This window comes from Melospiza melodia, chromosome Z (assembly GCF_035770615.1).
Source record: "Melospiza melodia melodia isolate bMelMel2 chromosome Z, bMelMel2.pri, whole genome shotgun sequence".
Taxonomy (NCBI): domain Eukaryota; kingdom Metazoa; phylum Chordata; class Aves; order Passeriformes; family Passerellidae; genus Melospiza; species Melospiza melodia.
In genome coordinates, this window is record NC_086226.1 from 37,349,379 (window position 1) to 37,371,850 (window position 22,472).

Sequence of the window (22,472 nt, forward strand, 5' to 3'; positions counted from 1 at the left end):
TTGTGTCCAGATGGTGCTTGAGTATTTCCAGTGAGGGAGACTCCACACCCTCTCTGGGCAGTCTGTTCCAGTGCATGGTCATCTGCACAGTTAAGAAGTTCTTCCTCATGTCCAGGCGGAACTTCCTGGGCATCAGTGTCTGCCCACTGCCTCTTGTTCTACTTCTTGGCACCACTAGGAAGAGCCTGGTCCATCTTGGCAATTTCGCTTCAAGTACTGATAAACACTGATGAGGTCTCCTCTCAGTTCTATTTCCTCGAGGCTGAACGGCCACAGCTCTCCCTGTCTTTCCTCACAAGAGAGATGCTCCAGAGCCCTAATAAAATTTTTTGCCCTTTGCTGGACCCACTCCAGCAGCTCCATGTCTCTGTTGTCCTGAGGAGCCCAGAACTGGACACAGCACTCAGGTGAGGCCTCAGCAGGGCTGAGTAGAGGGGCAGGATCACGTCCCTCCACCTGCTGGCAATGCTCTTCCCAATGCCCCCAGGTTACCATTGGCCTTCTTGGCCACCAGGACACACTGCTGGCTCATGGAGAGCTTCTTGTCCACCAGGACCCCCAGGTCCTTCTCCACAGAGCTGCTCCCCAGCAGGGCAGCCCCAGCCTGTGCTGGTGCCTGGGGTTGTTCCTCCCCATGTGCAGGACCCTGCACTTGCCCTTGCTGAATTTCAGATGGTTCTTTGTCCATTTCTCCAACTTGCTGAGGTCCTTCTGAAGGGCTGCACAGCACTCCAGGGTATCAGCCACTCTGCCCAGCTCTGTGTTCTCAGTGAATTTGCTGAGGAGGCATCTGCCCCTTCATCCAAGTCATGGATGAATAAGTTAAACAGTGCAGCATTGAACACCACTAGGGACAGGCCTCCAATGTGACACTGATTGTAACCCTCTGGGATCTGTTGTTCAGCCAGTCCTTGATCCACCTCACTGTCCACTCATCCAGCCTGCATTCCTGAGTTTGTCTATGAGGATGTTAACAGACAGCGTTGAAATCCCTACTGATATCAAGTAGATAATATACACTGCCCTCCCCTTACCCATCCAGATAGTTATTTCCTTGTAGAAGGCAATCAGGTTGGTCAATATTTGCTTCTATTGAAGCCCTGTTAATATTCCTGATCATCTTCTTGTCATCCACATAGGGAGAGATGGCCTCCAGTATGAGGCACACCACCACTTTTCTAGAGATTGAGGTTAAGACTGACTCACCTGGATGTGTCACTGAAAATGATTTTACAGGCAGGAAGACGCTGAAGTGCTCTCAGCGATGTTGGCTATTCTTCATAGTTGCACAACTTTGTTGGTCTTACAGACTAATTAGTAAATAATAGCAAAGCTTGGACGTGTAGGGAAATTAATTTTCAAGTGAGAATTTCTCCTGTATGAGAACTCTTACAGTAGTAGTATCGATGGTATTGATGGTAGTTTTAAGTACTATATTGTAGGTAATTTTTCATAATGAAGAAACTATAGATAGAAGTACAATTAAGAATTTCCACTAGAACCTAACAAAGTGCCTGAGAGCACCCTTTCTATAGAATAATATTTTTTTAAATTAAAAAACTATCCCTCTAAGCACAGAAGTTACAGAAATGTCCCTGAATGTCAGACGTGAGATCAGGGTGAAAACAGGAGCAGCTTCGGGGAGGAGCTGCTGCCCGCTGCAGCCGAGAGCCGCAGCGCGAACCGCGCCGCGCACCCGAGCCGGCGCCGATCCGTCAGGGAACGGCGCCTGCGCCTCGCCGGGGGCCGCTGCGCGCGCAGGGGCCGGGCGGGGCCGGGGCCGGAAGCGGCGGGGCCGGGGGGTTAAAGCGCCGAGCAGCGCCGCGCAGCGCTGCCGCCTTCCCGGACATCCCCGCCGCCGCTCCCGCCGCCGCTCCCGCCGCACAACCGCCGGTCATGGATGCGCGGGCCCGCGCCAAGCGCTACGAGAAGCTCGACTTCCTTGGGGAGGGGCAGGTGAGCGACCGCTGCGGGGGCCGCCCGCGGCCCTGGGGCTGCGGCAGCCCGGCTGGGCCCGGCCCGTGTCGCCGCCCGCCCGCGGCGGGAGGGAGACGCGGGGAGCGCGGGGCGGTGCCCACCCCGGGCCCGAGGAGGGCTCGGGGCCTCTCCCTCGCCCAGTCTGTCAGGCCCTGCTCACGGCAGCATCTCTCTCTGTCCCCAGTTCGCCACCGTTTTCAAAGCCAAGGACAAGACGAACAACCGAATCGTCGCTATTAAGAAGGTATGTGTTAGAATGTCTTCTCAGCGTGTCACAAAGTGTCTGGTTACTCTTGACCTACCTAACGTCTTTTTTTTTTTTTTAACCAACTTGATGGGAAATGGCATGATATGCATTTTTATCTCTTTAAGCACAGAAGTTTGTTTAAATGATCTGGTTAGCCTGTTTGTAATGCCCACCCACCCCAGAAGAGGGAGTGGCTTTGCTGTGTTTCTGAAGGGTTGCATGGTCTGTGACTTGAATTTCTAGTTATTTGTTAGGTTTATTCAACAAACAAACCAACACACACACATTACTGAACTGCAGACTTTACTGTGCCTTGATAGTTGTTTTTTTTTGTTTTATTTTAAATCGTTCCTGTGGCAGTGTCCAATTTCCTTCATTCCAGAATGTTATCCTTTATAAAGTTCCTTAAAATTTATAGAAACATAGAATATGCTGAGTTGGAAGGGACCCATCAACATAATCAAGTCCAGCTGTCATTGCTGTGCCGGACAGTGCAAGAATCACACCCTGTGCCTGAGGCAGTTGTCCAAACACCACTGGGTGCCATGGCTGCTTCCCTTGGATGAGGAATCTTATCCTAATATCCAACTTAAACTCCTCTGAATCAGCTTTGTGCTGTTACCTCAAGTCTTGTCATTTTTAGACAAATGTTTCCTGAATAATTGAATTAGCAGAGCCTTGTTTCTTGCAGCTTTGTCCATTGAGGTTGGCCACCATCTCAATAAAATCTCATATTGATTCCCCTTCTAATAATAAGTGTGTAGCAGCCTCTCTGTGTTCTTTCCATGTCACCTGACCTGCTTCCATTGAGCGTATGCCTTCCTTCTTTACCTTATATTCAAGAGGACATCCCTGTTCAGCCAAGTTGTCCTTCTTCCTCATCTGCTTGACTCATGACATTTGGGAATTGCCTGTTCCAGTGCCCCTAGGAGGTGATGCTTAAAAAGTAGCCAGCACTGATGGGCCCAGCACCTGCAAAAATGTTTTTACAGGGGACTTTACTTATCAATTCCCTGAGTAGCCTGAAGTCTGCTCTCCTCATGTTCAGGGTTGAAGTTTTGCTGGCACTTTCCTACTGTTAACAGAGATTTTAAACTCAATGGCTTAGTGATTGCTGTGGCCAAGATGGCCTCAGTTTCCACTTTGCTCATGAGATTCTCTCTGTTGACAAGCGGCAGATCCAAGAAGGTCCTTTTGAGTCAGCTCCCGTGGGACCTTTTCCACAAAGTTGTCCAGATTTTCAGCAATCTTCTGTCCCAGGCTGTACCTGTTGTGTGATGCTTCCAGTTGCTTTCTGACAAGTTGAAGTCCCCCATAAGAACAAGGGCAGTTTATTTGGAAGCATCCCTTAATTCCTCAAAGAAGAATGAATTGGCATCATTGTCCTGACTGGGAGATCTGTAGCAGACTCCCACAATGACATCCACATTACTTGTCCCTTCTTTCCTACCCAGAGGCTCTCAACTGCACCATTTCCAGCTGTAAGCTTGGTACATTCCAGCCCTTCCATTACGTATGATGCCACCCCCCTGCCTCTTTTGTCCTGTGTGTGTCTCCTGAAGAGCCTGCAGCTGCCCAACAGGGCACTCCAGTCTCAGGACTGATCCCACCAGGTTTCACTTAAGTCAATGATATCAAATCTGTGGGACTGAATCGAAGCTTTGAGCTCCTCTTGTTTGCTCCTCCTGCTGCGTGCGTTGGTAGAGAAACATTTCAGGTGCTGTAATTTGTAGCCAGCCCCTCATGAAGCAGATGGAGGTAGCCCATTAGTGTTCATTTCCTCAAGTTTTGACACACTGTCCCACTGATTATCACTGGTGAGCTGGGTATTTTCCTTTTCTTGCTTCCAAGCCAGTTTAAAGCTCTGCCAATGAGCCCTGCTAGCTCCTCTGCCAGAGCTCTTTTTCCACTCTGAGAAAGGTGCAACCCATCAGGTGTCAGTAGAACAGGTGTTCAAACTTTCAACTGTCAAAGAACCCAAAGTTTTTCTTGTGACACCAACCTCAGAGCCACATGGCAACCTGATGGATCTGCCTATTCCTATCAGTATTATTTCTTGATGCCAGAAGGATCACTGTCTGTGCTCCATATTCTTTTATTAATTGTCCCGGGGCCCTCAAGTCTCTTTTGAGTACCCTCGGTCCTTTATTTGTTACTGTGTTGCTGCCAGCTTGAACAAACAATAATGAATAGTAGTCAGAGGCCCTTACTAGACTTCAGAGTTTTCCAGTAATGTCCCTTATCCAGTATGATTGTTTTTTGATAAAATATGACAAAAGTGATCTTGGATATCTAGCATGCTGGTTGCATACAAATGATGAAAATGCTTACATTGTCATGAAGTGTTTCAATTGTTACTATCTGAAGGAATTGCAGGAAGTTTTTATATTAAAAATGGGTCTTCAGCTGTTCTTTGTAAGGGATGAAAAATGCATGTTACAATGGTTTCTTTATTTGAAGACTCAAGGTTGAATTGTGTTAATAGTAAGCAATCTTGTTTAATGCACTAATTCCTTTAGCATTGCAATATTTGTTTTGTATGGTTGCTGCTGGTAGAGGCTGTGGTGGAGAGCATTCTTTGTTTTATCAGAATATTTTCTTAACTTTTATCATCTGGAAATATCAATGGTAGGATTCTAGACTTAAAATTTCAAGTCATTAGATGATTGAGACAAAAGACCTAGAGCCTGCCTGAGTTTACAGCCTATGCTAATTTTACTAGAATCACTCTAAGATAACTGTCAATTACTTAGCTCTCATTTCTCCCTAAGGAGAAGCTCATTTAGTGTTGTAATAAAGCTTTGTGGCTACAAAGTAGTTTATACTTGCATTATGTCTGTTTTTAGTGCCCTCATTGCTATTTTTTTGTCAAAACTAATGCTGTAGAGACAGTTATTTTTTAAGGGGGAAATAAACTCCAGTTAAAGCCAACCCAGCTGGTAAAGTGCTTCATTACTCAAAAACTAATTCTGTCTTAGAGGAGCAACACTAAAAAAATGTATTCTCCACCATCTTAATTTTGCTTAACATGAAATATTTATTTTCAGATTAAACTGGGGCATAGATCAGAAGCTAAAGATGGTGAGTTTTAAAACAAATTCATACTGTAGAAGCTGTGCTTTGTTTGCTTTGTTTTTGTGAATTGAGACATTAATTTCCCATACCACTGGCTGAGAAAATTGAGCTTAGTAAGGCTTAGTAAAGGTTTGCTTCACAAGCTGCAGGGACAACCAAAAACAGCATAGACACCTGCATGAATGGTATATGTTTAAATATAACTTCTCAATTTTAATGGAATTCATACATGAATATAGCATGGACTAATAGTAATAACAGCACTGAGTTTAGAATACCTTTTTGTATCAACACATCTCTATGCCTTAAATACTTAAGATGAGTGAGAATATTAGCATGTTTTCAGATGTTTCCTTTGTTCTATTTTTGTGATGTGCACAGAGGCAAAAGTGGATAAAAACAAGATCAAAACTCTTGTCTCCGTGTCCTGTTTTTTTGATGTTCAACCCTATGGAGCATGTGCTCTGACCAACCCTGTGCCTGTAGGTGTGAATATGGCAAATTGAAACCAAGTAATCTTTGTCTTATCGCCTGCGAGGTGCAGCAGAATTTTATTTGTGTGCAGGCTGCTGTCCTTCAGGACTCCATCAGCTTTCCAGTGAACAGTCTTTGCTATCAACTCTCCAGTTCTTTTCTTTTAAAGAGAAACTGATCACTCATCCCAGAGTCTCACAATTGAGCCAGCTGCCTGAGAGTTGTGATCTACTTGGCCCTCAATGGCCTAATGGCCCTTAGGGACAGTCATTGCTTTTGCCCTCTACAGTGTCTAGCTGTAGGTGAAAGATGTTATTCAAAATAATGATCATATCTGCTTTCCCTGTGTTATCTGATAACATGGCAGGCATGCTTTTTTGTTTTCATCTAAGACTGTGCCTACCCAAAAGCAGCCTTTGTTAATTTGATTCCAAAACATGTAATTAAAACAGGCAAGGCAGGAATGTAAAGTAATCAATGTAGCTTGACCCAAAACTTTGCAAGTTTTAGCATTGAATCATATGCCAGGTTTTAGGAGAGCACTGTTTTTCAGCTCATGTGCAGCTGGAATTTCCTGCATGATACACCACAGGAGTATTTGCTTGCCAGTTTTCATACAAGCCACGCATTCTAGCATTTTTGAAGGAGGAATTGGTACCCTGCAGGAACCATGGTTTGATACAGTGCCATCAGTGTGACTGCTGAAGGACACCATTTGCTCCCTGTTGGCCCCTGGTTTTTCCTCTATAAAATCTGCTTATGGGGAAATTCAAGTAAGAGTAAGCAGGTTTTGGTTGCTCTCTCTTTTATGCCTTGTATATGCTACAGAATAAATGTAGAAAAATATATGCCTTGCATTATTAGATAATGGTATGTCAAAAAGAAAAGAGGTTTATTAATGAGGGTTGACGGTATGCCTCCCTCTGGAAGTGAGACATGTTGAGGGACTGATTGCAAAATGAAACTTTTCTTTAAAATTAAAGGAAGCCTTCCAATACCCTGAAAAAGGTGATTTTTTTTTCCTACAACTTTCCCTTTTTGCCAAAATGTAGATGTGTTGCTTCATAATCTAAGCCTGATTACTATGGTGTGAAATGGACTTGCTGTGGAAGAAAGTGTATGCCCGTTTCTATTTTGCAGCAATTTAGTTAGTTATGGCAATGTCCATGTTATTTAGCAAATTGACTAGTGTTAGGAATGTAATTTGTAGTAGTAAATAGTCTGTGAGTAGTAGAATGACAAGTTTATTTGGAGCTTAATCCAGAGTTTTTATTTTGTTCTTTCATCTTCTTTTCTTCTTTCCATCATTGTAGGAATCAACAGGACTGCCCTCAGGGAGATAAAACTGTTACAGGAGCTAAGCCATCCAAATATTATTGGTGTAAGTAAAACAAATGCTAGTTCTAGAATCAGTCTTAAAATACTTTCAGTAATTCAACAATTATTATGTCAATTATTATGTGCCTATTTCAATAACAAAGGCAGAGGTGTTGTTTTTTTTTTTTTAATCATTTCAGTTTTTTGCCTGGGCCTACATAGATGCTAATGGTAGAGCAATTGTGAGAATGTAGATTGCTTGGTTTTGCATCTCTGATAGGATTGCTAATGAACACAGTGCTGAATTTACTTGATTGATTGCTTCATAGGGAACTGGTGACAGTCAAAAAGCAGGCTTTTTAAAGCAATGGTAACAGGGAAGTCATGTGGCTTATTAGTCATGTATAAAATAGCAGGCTTATTTTAGCACATAGATATGATGTTTAAAGTCTCTTTGGGAAGGAGTAAGACTGATATCTTTTTAGTTTCAATTGCATTTTGGTATACTTACACCTACAGATACACAGCTGGAGCTAAAGACACTAAAAAGTTAGATCATAGTGGTAATTAGAAAGTGTCAATATGATTAAGTACATGAAATACTAATTTTCCATATACTTTTCAAAGTGGAAATATGGTTCTCTTCTGGACTGTGACCCTACTTTCAAAGTGGTTGCTTTAGCTATCAAGGCTAGAGAATATGCAGGGGATGACAACTAAAATGGCAGAGGGATGGAGCATATTCTTTATGAAAAAATGAGAAATTAATCACTTTGGAGAGGGAAAAGCTGGTAATGGGGAGGTCTACAAAACCAAGGTGATAGGTGGTGTCCGTGCAGGAGTTATATTTCCAAAAACACCATTGTCCTAGAAATAAGATGCATTTAAAACCTATTGGCAGCAGGAGTGGAGACTGTACTACTTCACTCAGGGTGTAATGAATTCATAGGATGTGTTGCCATGGGCCGTGTAGAAGCAAATTGCATCAACCGTTCAAAGAAGAGTTAGACAAATTTATGATCAGGAGTTCCAGAAGCAGGTTCTAAAAACAAGAGATGGTGTTGTGCTCCTCTTAGTAGTCCCTACAAAACTTTTGTGGGTTTTGGGAGTGTAAGGGGCACAGTCACTGCTATTCTGAACTATTCAAACAAATACCTTGCAATTTGCCAATTTATGTAGTCATCACACTGAGACTGAGGAATGAGCTGCACCAGTTGCACACATATCTTCCTCATCTTGAAGGAAGAACACCAGGCTAAATGATCTCTTGCTCAATATCACGGTTGTGTTCTCAAATTAGAAGTTGATTGTGTCATTACACAGCTTCATCCTAAGAAAGGGCTGTTTCAATGTCCTCGAAAGAGTTTTATTTACCTTCGAAAGCTAGCTACAATGATGAATGCAGATCTAAAAATGTCTGAAGTTCATAAGCCTAACACTTAAAATTTCTAAATATTGTATGCTTACAGGAAGGAGATGCACAAAGCTGAATCCATGGGCAAACTTAGTCTTGTCTCAATGAAGGGTAGTTAGAACAGGAAAGTTTGGAAGATATGTAGTTTGCATTACATTATCTGTTGTAGTTAACATGATAAAGTTAATTCTTGCTCTCTTGTCTATCTCCAGGAAGGAAGGGCAATCATGTGAAATGTTGTTGCCATATTTAATGGGAATTTTTTTCTGGTTTGGAAACTGAGTTAAGAAGCTAAACTGAGTAAGAATTTTTGTGTTACAAGTCAAAGAACTTGAACAAATTCTCAGTAAGCTGAAAATCCACGTACAGACTACAGTAGTGTTGAATTTCAGAAAACTGGAAGAATCAGAGCATGCTTAATCATAATGTATTTTGTTTTGCAGCTTATTGATGCATTTGGACACAAGTCTAATATTAGTCTGGTGTTTGATTTTATGGAAACAGATTTAGAGGTAAGATTTTTAAAGACTTTTTATTTCTGTATATTAAGATGGTTTATGAAAGTGCTGCTTTAACAGGCTTATGTAAAGTGCTGCTTTAACAGGCCCATATTTGAAAGGTGTCTTTTATTATGTCAGTTGATTAAGGTCATGTCTTAAAAGTAGCTTCAGTAATTTAAGTTTTTGAGTTCTCATTTGATTAATTCCTTTACTTCAAAATACTTGTCAGCATGATCTTAAAGAAAGAAATTGTGTTGACTATGTTCATTTTCTGGAACTCCAGTCAGAGTGTAGAACCTCTGGATCATTGCTTCTGGAATGCAGTTGATAAGCGTAACACCAAACATGTTCACATAAGTGTGACACTAAAATATAGTAAGAGACAAGCTGGTAGTAAAATCATGTGCACTTTTAACATGTTTTCAAATGTAGCAATGCTAGGTAATTGCAAATCGGTGCCTTCCAGGGACAGGCTTGCTGAAATTTCGGTGAATGCAAGTCATCAAAAGGTTAGATCAGATTTTTGCTAATAGAGGTTAGTAATGAGTAGACTTTTAGAGGATTCATTCTGTTTACATAGTAGTTAGGCAAAGTTTAGAGATGAAGAAGATTGGTGTACAAAGAAAAATTAAATACTCTTGGATTGCATGATGTACATGTGTGCAATCTGTAAATTGTGCTGTGCTATCACTCAGGCTGCCACTGAGACTGCCACCTGTTGTGATTAAGCATATGCTGCGTACATGAAATTTGTGCAGTCTTAGCTCTTCCGTAACTCAGCTTATGGAAGGCTGTTACTGAGCAGGACTGTAGTATTAACAAACAAGCTTTGGGGTCTTTGTAGAATTTTAATGTTAAAAATCAAAGAATGTAGAAAACTGAAGTAGATTTTTTTTTAAATACAATCAAGTGGCCATACCCTCTGGTCTTTTTGGAAATAGAAGAGGAAACCATTGTATTTACAAAGATTAGTTACTTAAATTGCAAAGAGAAAGAAGGAATAAGTGGAAACATAATTTCTAGTTTATTGTCACTTTTATCATTTTTATGTGTACGTCTTTGTCCTGGGTATCAACATGGAACTGAGATTGAATGCTAAACTTCTGTTTCCCACACATTTTTTTGTTGTTGGGTTATGCAAAGTTCACGTAAGATATCTGGACTCCCCATTTCAATTCTGATCTCCAGAACTGACTATTTTTCTGGGAAAAGGGTGAAATGGTAGAGAATATATGACTGCCAATCTGAAGCCTGTCTTAAAGGTGGAAATAACATTTGAGCTGAAAGAATGGAGATGAGGTTGTCTTGTGTGCTGAGCTTTACCATGACTTCAACACTTTGCAGGTTATTATAAAGGATACAAGTATTGTGTTGACACAGTCTCACATCAAGGCATATATGCTGATGACGCTTCAAGGATTAGAGTATTTACATCAGCATTGGATTTTACACAGGGTAAGCATGTACTAAATTGACCGCCTTCATCCTGCAACAAAAATCACATTGGGTGGATTTACAGTCTAAAGCCTAATGAAGGTAGTTTTGGAATTTAGACAGTCTCATTCCATAAGCATTCATATTTGCTGTTTTGGAGAGATAATAGCAGTACCAGAAATGTTAACATTTACTGATGTGGTTATGACTTTGATACTTGCATAAAAGGTTCTCCAGTTAGATGTGACTTTAATTATCACTGTGAACTGGGTCTGCCTGGGATGGATTGGACTTTTTTCATAGCAGCTGAACTCTTGAGGCTTTCTCCTTTCTATCAGGCAGTGTCAAAGCTTTCTCTTTTTCTCACTCTGCCCTTGCCCTGATAAGTAGGCTTGGGGCAAGAAGTAAGGAGGAGACACAGCTGGAGCAGCTGACCCAAGTTGTTCATAGGGATACTGTATGGCATGTAATGCCTTGGTCAGTGGTAAAAACTGGGGTAGAGGAGAAAGGGGGAATTTTGGTTTACAAGCTAGCTGCTGTTTGGAGACTATGTATCACTTTCCTTTTGGAGGGTGGTGAAGGATTTCCATGGCCTTGCTTGTTTGCTTTGATTTTTAGTTCTTTCCTGTTAAACTGCCTTTGTACTGCTCCTAGAGTTTTCCTGCTTTTGATCTTCTCTCCCCTGTACTGCTGAAGGTGGAGGGTGGGATAAGAATAAAAAGAGCAAATGGCTGTGTGGATACTTTTGGGTTGGATACTGTTGGGTTGATCTCTGTTGGCCTGAGGTCAGCCCACAATATACTGCTACTGTATTGAACTGTGTGACTTCTGTGATTTCTGCCATTATTTGAAGCATCGGCCAAGTCTTTTTATTATTCATTTGGCAGCTGTGCAGATAACACAACTGCTGTACTTGCAGAAAATGTAAAACCTATCAAGAGGCTTTTTTAAACTCTGCAAGTTAAATGTGTTAATATTAAATGGGTCTGTCTCACTATGGTTTTCATATATGATGAAATCCTTATATCCTGGGGGTGTTAAATTTTTTTGCTCACAATGTAGGATTTAGGAGAGAATTAAATCTTTCATTTTACAACACTGTTATGATATGTCTGCCAGGAGATTCATTATATGTCTGTTTTTATCAATACTGGCAAATCTCATTATTTGTTTTCTATACTGACAGGATCTTAAACCAAATAACTTGTTGCTAGATGAAAATGGAGTTTTGAAATTGGCTGACTTTGGCTTGGCAAAATCTTTTGGAAGCCCAAACAGAGTTTACACACATCAGGTAGTAACAAGGTAAGGTGCTCTATTTTGTTTCTTACACAGAGATTGTTTAGTTGCTTTATAGGTATTTCTTGAAATATGTCATGTCAAATCAACATATTCAGAGTGGTATCTGCTCATGTGATGTGGCAAGAGCTGCATAAAAGTACCACAAGGAAGCATTGTTTAACAAAGTCTCCGTAAGAGCTGCTTGAGTATATATCTGTGGGGGTGGTTTCTGTTATCTATCAAAATTATACTTTTTTGAAATGTCTGGAAATAGCACATGTCTGCTTAGAAGCCTGGATTTTGGAGCAAGAAAGACAGCTGCTACTTTCTGCTAATCACAAGAACCTAGAACCATTTTTGGAGTTATTCACATTACCTATTTTGAGACAAACACTTGAACCAGTTTAAGTATTTATGAATGGTTTTTATGGCATGCTTATTTAAGGTATGCTCTAAAAAGTGGGGCTGCAAAATATGCAACATTCTGCTTTCTGACTGCTGGGATGCTAAAGCTATTCAGGCAAAGCTGGTTTAACACCTTTATTCAAAAGACAGAAATCCTACAGTGTCAAATGCAGTGCCATTTTGTTAAATTTGATTGTTCTTAGGCAGTGTGAGTAGTTCTTTCAATAAAACAAGGCTCATTTTACATAAAAGTAGTCTCTATACTTAGGTTTGTTGATATGGAAATTGTTGGGAGATGGAAGGAATTCTGTCTTGCTGTGATTCATTCAACATAAAATTTTAAGAAAATTTCAGTTTACCTGCATGTTAAGAATTTTCTTCCTTGCGTGTCTGCTGTTCAATACTTGTAATCAGGTCAGTTGAAACTGCAATTAATCTGCGGTTGTACATGACCCTATGGTGACGTGTGCACAAATTTGTTCATTTCTTCTTAAACAAAATACTTTACAGAATACAACTCTTCAATGTTTGAAAAGTATATAGGTAAAAGTTATATCCTTTTCTTAGCTTTTGCATTGTAACAGTATGTAGCATTTGACATGGGCAAAGCCAGATTATTCTTCCAAAATGTGTTTTCTTTTCAGGTGGTACCGAGCTCCAGAGCTATTGTTTGGGGCTAGAATGTACGGTGTTGGTGTTGATATGTGGGCTGTCGGTTGTATTTTAGCTGAATTGCTCCTCAGAGTAAGTATTCAAATGTAAGCATTTTGTATTTGCCCTTCTGTTCACTACAGCTTTTTATGGGTTTTTTCTTTCCTGCTAAAAGCAGATGAATACAGGCCAGAAAAAACTTTCCAAAATCTTATTAACTGTAATCAAAGTGGTTTTCTGGAATAAACTGAGACTTCATAAACATCACAAGCATTGGAAGTCTTTAAACACCTGGGTTAAAAAGTTGCCAGAAACTGTCACCAGTCCACAGATACCTATTTTTGTTCACTACTGTTCTAGTAATGTAACATCACATGCATATACATCCTTGGGCTATCCCTTATACACTGTTCCTCAGTTATAATCACCGGTATCTTAATTGTGGTTTTATTGAAAATGAATGGAGGACTAATTTTCTTCTAAAATGCGATTAGTTGACAATACTGGAATGAAGCTGTGAAGCTTAACATCAGGATAATCCTATGGCACTCTTCAGTGTGGTACACAAATGTAATGATCCTTGAGTATTTTCCACTGAAGTGGAATGTTTATTGTATAGCTCTTTGGAGAAGACATTAAAGTGTGAGGGGAGCAGTGGAGAGTTGGGGTACAGACACAGCTGAAGGCATGAAGTATCCTGCACTTCCATGACTAAGTGACTTCTGCTTGGTTTCTACACCTTTGAATGCTTTTGTGGCCCTATCATAACCAGACTTGTGTGAAAAGACTTTGAAAGAAACCTTTTGCTTTGACTGGTCACACCAAATAGGTGTGCTGGTTGAATTTGATTCAAGATTCAGGTCAAGATATGGAAATGAACAGTGGCTCTTTAAGCAGCACTGGTGATGGATACATAAATATGCATTAGACCTGCTAAATCTGAATGCATTTAAGCAAAGTTAGTAAGGCAATAATTCTTGAATTCATTTGATTCTTTGGTTTGTCACAAAACACAAAGTGCATTATGGTTCAGTTTTTATCATTGTGATATTTTGAAATGTATGTGTCCTTTTTTGGGACAATGCAACTTCCGAGAGCTTTTTATGAAAGCAGTTTATATTCAAGGGGCTTTCATGATGCCGCAATATAGTATGCTGTCTACTAGGGATATCAGTTATGGTTTTTCTGTCCCAATTAATTAAACACTGCCTCTAATTCTTCATAAATTTGCTTTGGTCACCAAGTTTCTTTTTCCTTACATTGTGTGTCTGATATGTGAGCTAGAAGTTGGACTGGACAAATATCCTCTTTTCAGTTTTTTGCTTTATTTAAATGTCATGTGACACTGATCAGACAGTTTTCTCTCCTAGTGGGTCTCTACTTTCCTTCAAGTTTTCATTTAATTTCATAAGGCAAACTTGTGATTCACTTTAAATATATATAAAAGCTACCTCCTGTGAACAAGTGGGGAAAAGATGACCAACTGACTTTAGGCTGACTACTGAGATATAAGATCTTTTCTGTGTTTAGTAAATTTTACATTAATGTGGTTGTGATTAAACATAGTCTTATGTTTAAGCTGACTGCTGTCAAGTCACGGATACCAAGCCTGGGTTCAGGAAGCTTTCAGAATCTATTTGAGCATAAATAGAATGCCTCAACTATCCAGTGTACCTCTTTGTGGGGAGATGGTATACAGGGGGCTTTTGCCTTACAATTATGCAGTATCATTCAAAGCTTCTTTTAAAATTGAAGTTCAGAAGCTAATTCAAATACCATGTGCTTCTTCCAGGTTCCTTTTTTGCCTGGAGACTCTGATCTTGACCAGCTGACAAGGATATTTGAAACACTGGGCACTCCAACAGAAGAGCAATGGCCTGTGAGTTGTTTTGTTTAACAGACTGATACTGGTTTTACTTGATACTCTCTATTTTAGCCCTTGAAATTAAGTGATTATACCAGAATACTTGAGTAGATTTTTCAGAAGGCAGTTGCTTCATCTCATAAAGCAACTGAGATTTGTTGTTTCTCTTGCCAAACCTCTGGTCAACAGTAACAGTATCAACACTTCCTTTCTATGTGCACAGTATCACATGGCTACTAGTGTGAGATTGTTGTTGCTGCTTAAAGTTTTTGAGGTGCTTGTTTAATTAGCATGCTTTAACCTGGAAGGCTTTAATCACTTTCAGTAGTAGGAACCATTTGCAGGGACCTAAGTTGGCCTTGGTAAATTATAGTTTGGGGATAATACGAAGCGGAGACCAACAGGATAAACAATTTGCCTCAACAATGGTCCTGAAACAAATGCAATCAGTACGATTTTCTCTGAGATGACAGCAAGTTAAGTAACACCAGGCCAAACTTACTGTCACGTCACACAATGACCTACCCAACCGTGGTTATTAAACAGAGTGACGGGAGGCAAGGCAATGTCTGATGAGCTACTTGTACCAGTTACCAGGGAGTAGTACCAGTTCTGGACACAGGGAGTCCAGAATTCCCTGATCAGGATGTTGTCTTTTGTTGCTGAGTTGTGGAAGCACTCACTGGACTTGTTCACTTCTGCCTTCTTTCCATGCAGCTTTTCTTTATTGTAAGTGGTGCTGAAATGCTATGGTATGTGATCATGAAGTGGAGCTGTAGCCAAATGGAGAACTGCTGTGTGAGGCACTGCTAGGCCCCCACAATTCTGATATTTCTTGAGGGTTCTAAATGGAATGCATGAAGGTTTTTGCAATGACGTTTCTCCTTCCTTTGGAGAGGAAAATTTAAGATACTAGTGGGGAAAAGAGAGAATAGGAGATTGGTTAACATAACAAAGATGACATAATTCCCAAGTTCATTTCCAAACATGTGCATTTTAATAATTGCAGCCTTAACTATCAAGATTATAACTGATTGAATACATATTTGATGTTGTATTAATATTTTACTTTACTTGGGCAAACTTGAAGTGTGACAGCTAAGGCTTTAAATACTTAAAACACTACAAAATCATTATGTTTGTGTAATTGTCTGTTACAATTGTCTGTGTAATTTTTATGCTAGAATGTGAACACAATGGGTTTGATCTCATACCTAGAGGACAAAAAAGTGCAGTTCATTTTTGTTTAACTGCTTGATGCCTATTTTCCTTCCCTGCTTCCATTGTCCATATAAAGTGTCAGTTGTGCATTTAAAATCAAAATGCACATGATGTTCAGATAACGTTTATTAATGTAGAGAAGATGAAGACTGACTCTTTTGTAAATATTTTCCCTCTTGCCATGTCAGTTCACTAAAGGAGGTTTTATTTCATTTGTCTGACCCAGTCTAAAATTCTTTCATACTTCTTTGAGCAGTTTTTCCTTTTGAACTGGTCACAACTAAGGCAAGGGAAGTGACCAGTGAAGGTCAAGGGAAGTGATCATTTGGATAGTTGTTTCACACTGTAATAGTTACTTTAAAAAAAGCTTTTATGACCTTCTATTCCTCTAGTTATTTTATTTCAGTGACCAAGTATTAGCAATGTGTTTTGAAAGATGAGTTGCTTCTGGTGAAAGAGCCATATGCAGTTCACTTTCTGTGAAAAGCTGAACTCTTTCAGTTTAGAATATACATTCTATTTTTGGTCTTTGTAGGGGATGACAAGTCTTCCAGATTATGTCACATTTAAGCCATTCCCTGGAATGCCACTTCAGCATATCTTCAGTGCAGCTGGTGACGATCTACTCAGTCTTCTTCAAGGCTTATTCACGTTTAATCCTTCCACTAGAGTAACAGCTACTCAGGTACAGTACACTTGGGTTATCTCCTAATGTTCATTAAACCACTGTTAATATCAGATAAATGTTTTTTGAAGCCAGTTAGCCATGTTTGAAATGAAACATGACATGAATTACTAGAAATGTAATCCCAGTGTTTTATAGAGAGAACTGTGAAAGGCATGGATAGTACTAAGTGGTCATCTCCATTCCCAGTGTGGAGTCAAGGTAAAGAACTAAAATGTGTATGAGCCATGACCTTCCAACAGTGATATTTGACATGCTGAATTCAGTCACCCAAAAATCGAAGGTTAAGTCTTAACATAGCTTATCTTACTCCCTGGGTTTGGAAGATTTTTCTCCTTACTTCATCCTGTCTCTTCTTCAATGTCTTTTAAACTTTTATGGTACTTCTTAAACATAAAATTCTGTGGTGTTTAAACCATCATTCTTATCTAATTATCCTTTTCTGTGATACTTTCAATTTTACTACTCCATGATGGGGAGAAATGGAGGACTTGGAAGAAAGATCTTGCCGAATGTTCTAGTTTGCAGTACTGATTTCTGAGATGAGGCAGATACACCAGTTGGCAGTTAAAAGCTTAAAAGTTAAAAGCAGTTGACACGCTTCCCTATCACTTTACACTGATAGGGAAGCGTGCAAGAAACCACTGTCCCCTTTGAGCCAGGACTCCCTCATTGCTGCTTAGATTGGAATCCATGAGATCAGTGCATGTGTTATGTATCTTTTTACTAGAAGACTTTTCCAGAGCACATTCAGGCTGTTTTGGCCACTATCTTTAAGAATATTTGCTCTTAAGTTTCCAGATAATTAGTTCTGCTATGCTTGAGACATCTGTCTGATAGTTCAAAAGTATATAGTCATTTTTCAGGTCATATTGTAGAATAGTGACTTGAATATATATTACTTTTCTAGTCTAAACTTTATAGCTGACATTGAATATCATGTAACTGGCCAAGAAATTATTACCTAAGAGACAGCTACTTTTTTATTAATCATACTTCATGGTTCCAAAAATTTAAAGTAAGGTATGTAATTCTGCTACATGAAACCAATCTTGCTGACTAGTGTTTGTCTTCTGCTCTAGTACAAGTGATTTCTTTCTCACAGTTTACAGGGTAGAAACAGCACAGTTAGAGCAATATGGGGGAAAGGCCCATCTTAAAAACTAACAGAACAGCTGGTGTCCAGATTGTGAATCTGATCAAGACTTCAAAAATGTTCCTTTAATTTTTCATTATTCCGACTTTCTTTTATATCATCATCTTATATGATCTGTCTATTCAGAATGTAAGCTCTTCAGAGCTAGAAGCCACTTATACAAGACTTCTTACAAAATAATCTAGCTTTGTCAGGATGTCTGAACACTGGTTAAAAATAGGAGTGTACAATTATCTCTTGCTTTACAGATCCATGTGGGGTGGATAGTAATTGCAAACACAACCTTTATTTGCCTCAAGGCCACTCTGTAGTATAAAAGTGTTCAAGTAGTTTTTAAGGCCCAATTAAAAGTGCTTGGTTTCACTATAACCTCTTCATACTAATTACTTGTTTCTGTTTCTTCGATTATCATTAAGGCATTGAAACAGAAGTATTTCAGTAACCGACCAGGACCCACTCCAGGAAATCAGCTTCCAAGACCCAACTGTCCTGCTGAAGCTGCAAAGGAGCCACAAAATAGACTTACAAATTTAAAAAGGAAAAGACCAGAAGCAATAGATCAAGGTAACTTCGTAATATGTCACCAATTTTAAATAGGAGCTACATGCTCAGAGAGAATGGGATGTTTGCAGTGTTTTAGAAGAAAAACTCTCTAAATGAACTAATTCCCTGAGCACTGGCTGAAGCCCTTTAATGATATATGGTTTGGGGTCAGAATTACTTAGCCCTGTTTCTAACAGAATTAGCACAAAAAAGGCTCTTCAATGATGCTTAGGAGTCTATTAGAAAAAATAACCCTATTCCATTAATTCTGTAATGGAGAGTGGTACTCCCCAGTAAATTATAGGCTATTATGATGAACCTTTTTTTTTTTCCTGAGACCTCTTACTCAGATGGAAGTAATTCAACTTCACACCACTTAAGAAAAGACAGAGAGAATCTGAAACATAGCATGATATTCTGTGAAATGACAGGCTGGAGAGGGTAGATCAGATTCAGAGGAGAGATTTTTGCTCACTCTGTCTTAAGGTAAGGAGGTTAACTTTTAAGACCACTCTGGGTCAGGAACATTAAGCACACTTCTGTGACGCACCTCCAGTCTTCTGCAGACAGTAGGATGTATTTCAGACCTTTGTGGCAACACAAGTGCTCAGGACTCACGACCTGTATCTGACACTAAATTACTCAGGTCTTCTATTAGGAAGGTAAATACTATTTTTAAACTTGGAGTTGGTCTTCTTAACATCTGGAATATGCTAGATAGCAGTGGTCAGGTTAGCATCAGCTTTTTCTTATTGCCAGTATGAGACTCAAGTTTTAATATGAGTGATATTTTTTTTTTTTTATGGAGCTACTTTGATAGAAGCGTACTTCCTCTTGAGTTCCGAGAGAAATCTCCCTTATTAGGGTTCAACTTGCTTTTTAGGCACTTTGAATTGTTGTTTCTGTCTTCATCAAATTAGAGGTAAAATACATTAGGTTCACTACTTTGAGTTTTCAATCTCAAAAAAAAAAGTTATCAGCTGACTACTTGCACATTGTTTGCTGACCCCAGTACCATGGGTGTCCTGGCATGTGGGGACTTGTCAAGTTACAATAGCACAGACAATTAATTTAAGCATTTTATCTCCTTTTCCAAAGATCATGGAGAGTTTGTGATAAGTTTTTGGGGGTATACATCTGTTAACTAAAGGACAGGAAAAAGGAGAAATGAGTGCTTGATTTCTGTGACTTAATGGTTTGAATTTGTGCATTTGACAATAAGCAGAGTTTCCAGAGCTATATCAAGCTAGAATAATTGTTGCTTTAACATGTTTCCATGCTTCTGTGTAAATGCTAGGAGTTTTGAGATTGGCTAGAAGTGAGGCGGTAAGGAAGTTAGCATTACTTTTTGAGACCTTTGAGTATTGCTATAAAAAGCATTATAATTTCTACCAACTGGGAATGGAGACATGATGTATTTTCTAATGTGGATTTTCATAATGTTCTGTTACTGCCTTTGATGAGCTGACAGATCCAGAAGGTTTCAAAGGTAGTTCCTCTAGTGCCAACAAATGTTAAAGTAGAGAGCCAATGATAGAGCTAGCAAATCTGCTGTCCTGGACTTGCTCTTCTTACATAGCATTACCATCTAAATTTAAAATCTGAATAGTAATTTGGAAGAATAATCCTCTAGTCTTGGTTTAAATAAAAATTTGAAGGACAACATTGCTGTAGGGTGTGGAAATGTGCAAATGTAATTTCTAAGAAAAATAAGTTGCATTCCATGAAACTCTTAGAATAGCCTTGCATCCTACAGAGCACATTTTTTTCCCCTAGCCCTGTTGAGTTAGCACTCCAGAACTTGGCAGAATAAACTGAGTGCTTGCTGATGGGTATCCTCTTTGAAATTACTGGCACTGGGAGCTGACTGTTGGAATAAAGATTCATGCCATTGCCATATGTGCTGCTTTTCCACAAGAAAAAACCCCTGTAGCCTGTGGGGTGTGTTCACCAAATCTAAATACTTCTCAGAAAACAGTCTCTATTCTCAGAGGAAATCTATCACTAGATGGATGACTGCCTGAGAAAAGTGTGAAACGTACGTGCTTTGTATCTGCTGCTACCACTTACTTCTGATCAGTGAGGTTTTGGGAGACACTGATTCTATAATGACATAACTGCCCATCTCCTCTCTGTCACTTAACCACAAGCAGCACTGCTTCCCCAGAACACCTATTTCTAGTCCTGTTAATATACATTCCTACAGAGCTGTAGCTACACAAAACAGGATGATGCACTGAAGTTTTCCTATGTAGATTAAGCATAAGGAATCTGGTATCAAAACTATTGGTTTTGAAAAAAACCAGAAACATTCTATTCATATTTAAGATTAAGAATTTGTCCTAGATTTGACAGCACATAAGAAAAATCCTTTAGAGTATGTGTATGGTGGGACAAACTTAAGCCTTAGAACAAGCTTGCTTTTCTTGAGTTTCAAAGTAGAATTAGGTGGTTAGCTTTGCATATCAACAGTTAGGTTTTTGTATGAACCAAGAGAAATATTTACATGTATCCTAAATGCAGTTAAAACTTAATTACAGAATTGATGACTTTTGGAATATACATATTGCTTCAAGTGAACTTTTATTCTAGCACTCTCTCATGGATTTGTTAGAAAATGTCAAGAAGTACTGTCACTGTCATAAACAGCATTCAACAGTTAAGAGTAGGAGGGGGCCTTGAGGAGGAGGCTGGACTTCTATACTTTGCTAACATTGTGATTTACACTTTTCAGGATTACCAAAAAAACTGATTTTTTAATTGCTGTGGATGATGAGTGAAAATGAGTGAAAATGCTCCGAGTCCCAGCCATTGACAAAATGCTGTAATCGTCGCTGGATGGTTATTTTTCAATACTTTCGTATGTAAAATAGGAACTTATTATTTCCTTATGTACAGAGAAGTTTTATTAACTGTTCTTTTTACAATAAAGTCATTATTGAGAAAAAAAGATTATCTGATTTGCTGTCTTGTCCTTTGAGAGTTGTGCTCTGAAACAATAACTGTCAAAACTGCTTGCAGGCTACAGGTGTACATAGAGTAATTTTGCAGAACGTCTGTGCTGAATCACGTGCTATTCTGTACACATATGCATCCTAAGGGGGAAAACTACAAATAACATTTTCTTCTCACATGCTGCTTAGATGAACATATGACTGTCTTCTAGACCTATAATAAAAATGTATCCCTGTAAGTAAAGGGTAGGATATGTTTTTGTTTCAGTTAGTAGGCTCAAGTATTAACAAACAAGTTTGCATATGCTCTCTCCGCAGTCATGCATTCAGACTTCCGCAAAGACACAGCCACTGCCTTGAAAACAGTGTGAAGTGCAGATTTAATGTGAATTGTTTGGAGGGGTTTTTTTCCCTATTTGATTGTTGCAGGAGAAGTTACCAGAGAAAACATACAAATATGGTTTCCTTCAAAGCGTTGAAGATTGCAGTGAGAGACAGAGGAAGGAGATCCAGCTGGTGAAACTACACTACACTAGTCCTGCTGTCAGCCTGTGTCTGTAGGACAGTCTATGGTGCAGACACTGCACTCAGCTTTGCCTAAATTCAAGAGGTAGCAAAGTTTCTGCTGGGTAACTAGACTTCTGCAGTGGAGAGAACCAGGATTACACACGCTGGTGCTGCATCTTAACTGTGTGCCCACCTGCTGTTGTACAGTGGATTTCAGGGATACCTGCTGAGCCATTGTCATCTTTCTGCCTTGGAACCACATTCAGCATTCTCTTTCCTAATTTTGTGGCAAGTATACTAGTGCCAGACTTTGAGGCTTGTAGAGGAACAGCAACCATCACCTTGCTCATGTGCTCCTTCATTTTGCTGCTACTTGAGCTAATGCAAAGTATTAGGGCTTGTAAGGGAGAAGAGTTGGTATTTTCCCAGTACCTACTGTATTCTCTATTAGGTGTTGGCAGTTGAAAAGTAAACAGATTTCCTAGGATGGGTAATTGAGAGTGTAGAGAAAAGTTTATCCATTAACATTAGTTGTATAAATTTTTATTGCCTGTTTAATCAAACATCATCCTCTTCATTGCAGGCTAGAGGATTAAGGTAACTACAGTCCTACTTCTCACTGGCACAGGTTCAAAAATACATTAATCAGAATAGGGAAGAGGGATCTAGGAGTATTGTAAACTTCTTTGCCTTTACTTATCTAGCATATCTTTTAACTGGTCTTAAAAGCTTGGAGACCTTCAGCCCCTAGAACAGATAGTCACTGA

At 39.5% G+C, this 22,472-nt stretch overlaps 1 protein-coding gene across 2 annotated transcripts; it reads left to right on the forward strand.

Annotated features, from left to right (window-relative positions):
- The first annotated feature begins 1,795 nt into the window (after positions 1–1,795).
- Positions 1,796–21,194, forward strand: CDK7 (cyclin dependent kinase 7). Of its 2 annotated transcripts, XM_063181499.1 has the most exons (12): positions 1,796–1,956; positions 2,162–2,221; positions 5,272–5,305; positions 7,087–7,154; positions 8,948–9,016; positions 10,349–10,459; positions 11,625–11,743; positions 12,769–12,868; positions 14,568–14,654; positions 16,396–16,545; positions 18,118–18,265; positions 20,979–21,194. In XM_063181499.1, the coding sequence occupies exons 1-12, from the start codon at positions 1,897–1,899 to the stop codon at positions 21,002–21,004; spliced, it is 1,032 nt and encodes a 343-aa protein (XP_063037569.1). In that variant the 5' UTR covers positions 1,796–1,896; the 3' UTR covers positions 21,005–21,194. The 2 variants fall into 2 exon arrangements, with proteins under 2 accessions (XP_063037569.1, XP_063037568.1); XM_063181498.1 differs by lacking the exon at positions 5,272–5,305 and having other exon boundaries at positions 1,877–1,956.
- The last annotated feature ends 1,278 nt before the right edge of the window (positions 21,195–22,472 follow it).